The 2,442-nt window shown below is 29.5% G+C and overlaps 1 protein-coding gene across 1 annotated transcript; it reads left to right on the top strand.

Moving 5' to 3' along the window:
* Nucleotides 1–270: 270 nt before the first annotated feature.
* On the top strand, nt 271–2,094 carry LOC136076039 (piggyBac transposable element-derived protein 3-like). The gene has a single exon (XM_065789503.1). It carries the CDS (start codon nt 271–273, stop codon nt 2,092–2,094), a length of 1,824 nt encoding a protein of 607 aa, XP_065645575.1.
* Nucleotides 2,095–2,442: the final 348 nt, after the last annotated feature.

The following is a 2,442-nucleotide window of genomic DNA, read 5'->3' as shown; positions in this document are numbered from 1 at the left end:
ACTTTTTAAGTATACATTGTTACCAATATATATATATATATATATATATATATATATATATATATATATATATATATATATATATATATATATATATATATATATATATATATATATATATATATATATATATATATATATATATATATATATATATATATATATATATATATATATATATATACATATACATATATATATGTATATATGTATATGTATATATATATATATATATATATATATATATGCACATATATTGTTCTTCTTTAGATGAATAAAAATAAAAAATTAAATATTGAAAATGCTCTCGCATTTATTCTTGATGGTGAAAGTGATTTTGAGGATCTTAGTGAGTCAGACTCTGAATTTGAATCTGATGTTTCAACTGCAGTTGTAAGCAATACTAAGGTTGTGCATGATGACAACAATGACAACATTATTTTTCCAATATCGGAGTCTCTTACCCAGGAAAGTAGTACACGTGATGATATGCTCTATTCCAACTCTTCAGCCCCACTCCCAAAAAAATCCAAAATAGTCAACAACAAAAAACAAAAAAAAGCAAGTTTACCACTTTGGAAAAAGGTTACACTAGATAATGATTTGATTGGTGATATTGCTTTTCAAGAGGTACCTATTGAACCTATTCCGGACGAAACTACTACTCCATACGAATATTTTAAAATGTTTGTTGATGACAATCTTATAGACATTATTGCTGAACAATCTAGTTTATATAGTTGCCAGTCATCAGGTACAAATATTTCTGTCACATCGAATGAAATAGAGTCTTTTATTGGTGTTTTTTTTCGTATGGGTCTTGTAAAACTACCATCTGTGAGATCTTATTGGGAAACCTTTATGAATTATGATGGAGTAAGTTCAATATTATCAAGGAATAGATTTCTTTCTATCCTCCGCTATTTACACTTTGTTGACAATCTAAACGTAACAGATGAAGTAAAGAAAAATGATCGGGCTTGGAAATTAAGACCTTGGTTGGAAAAACTGCGAGAAAATTTCTTAAAAGTTTCTCCTGAGGAAAATCAATCAGTTGATGAGATAATGGTTCCCTTCAAAGGAAGGTCATTTTTGAAGCAATACCTTCCAAAAAAACCCAATAAATGGGGGTTCAAACTTTGGGCTAGATGTGGTGTCAGTGGGTATTTGTATGACTTTGATTTATATCAAGGAAAAGAAATAAAAAAGAAAGATGAAGTTTCTCCTCATGGTGTCGGGGCATCTGTTGTAATTAAAATGACCTCAACTTTGCCAGAAAATCATAATTTTAAAATATTTGCTGACAATTACTTTTCTTCATTGCCTTTGCTAGATGAGCTAAAAAAGCGTAGAATATGGTATGTTGGAACAGCTCGCCTTAAGCGCCTTAACAAATGCCCATTCACTTCTGAAAAAGAATTAAAAAATCAAGGGCGTGGATCGTTTGACTATCGTACTGACATCAAATCTAATAACATAGCTGTCTCTTGGATAGATAACAAGGTAGTTACTTTAATTTCGTCTTTTGCTAGTATTGAACCAATCAACTCAGTAAGGCGTTATGATAGAAAAACCTGCAAACATATTATGGTAAAACAACCATATATAGTCCAGTTTTATAATAAAAATATGGGTGGAGTTGACAAACTGGATATGATGTGCTCATTCTACAAACCAAATTTAAAATGCCATAGATGGTATATATATGTATGGGCACATACCCTTCTTATTGCATTATCAAATGCCTGGTTTTTGTATCGTCGGGACTTAAAAATTATTTGCCCCAGTAAGAAATTCATGCCTCTAAAAAATTTTCAAGCTGCAGTAGCTTCTAGCTTGGTAACTGTTGTAAAAAGAAAAGCTGGAAGAGCATCTCTTGATGCAATACCTATACCAACCAAAAGAGCTGCTGCTGTTCAGAGTAATCCTACAAAAGATATCCGTCTGGATGGATTTGACCACTTACCAACTTATAGTGACAAACGGCAGCGGTGTAAGAAATGCAAAACTGGTTTTTCTTATATTCGTTGCAAAAAGTGCAATGTTTGGTTATGCTTAAATAAGGACAGAAATTGTTATCATGACTACCATTAATGGCATTTAAAATTTGTTTATGTTTATAGTATAAATGGTTGTTAACTGTCTTATAAGATATATTGTGTTTTATTTAATAAGAACAGAATTTGTAAAATGAAATCAATAGCAAAGTTTCAATTTTCAAATTTCTTTATTTCTTTATATACTTAAATACAAAATCTTTTTTTTAAGAAAACTTTTGTTATTTTTTTCCTCGTATTCCCATTGTAGCAGATATGCTACAATGACATAATTGGGTTTGCTAGTGAAATTTTAAAATTTTATTTTTTAATTCATAATCTAGATCAAAAAACAATTGCTTTTTGAAGTTTTTGGAATTTTTTGAAAATTTTAAGCCCTGGTGGG

This window comes from Hydra vulgaris, chromosome 02 (genome assembly GCF_038396675.1).
Source record: "Hydra vulgaris chromosome 02, alternate assembly HydraT2T_AEP".
Classification (NCBI taxonomy): domain Eukaryota; kingdom Metazoa; phylum Cnidaria; class Hydrozoa; order Anthoathecata; family Hydridae; genus Hydra; species Hydra vulgaris.
Note: the sequence above shows the minus strand (reverse complement) of the source record. Positions and strands in the feature narration are given on the sequence as shown.

Coding starts and splice junctions, on each gene's coding strand:
- LOC136076039 (XM_065789503.1), top strand. CDS start 271: ATGAATAAAAATAAAAAATTAAATATTGAAAATGCTCTCGCATTTATT.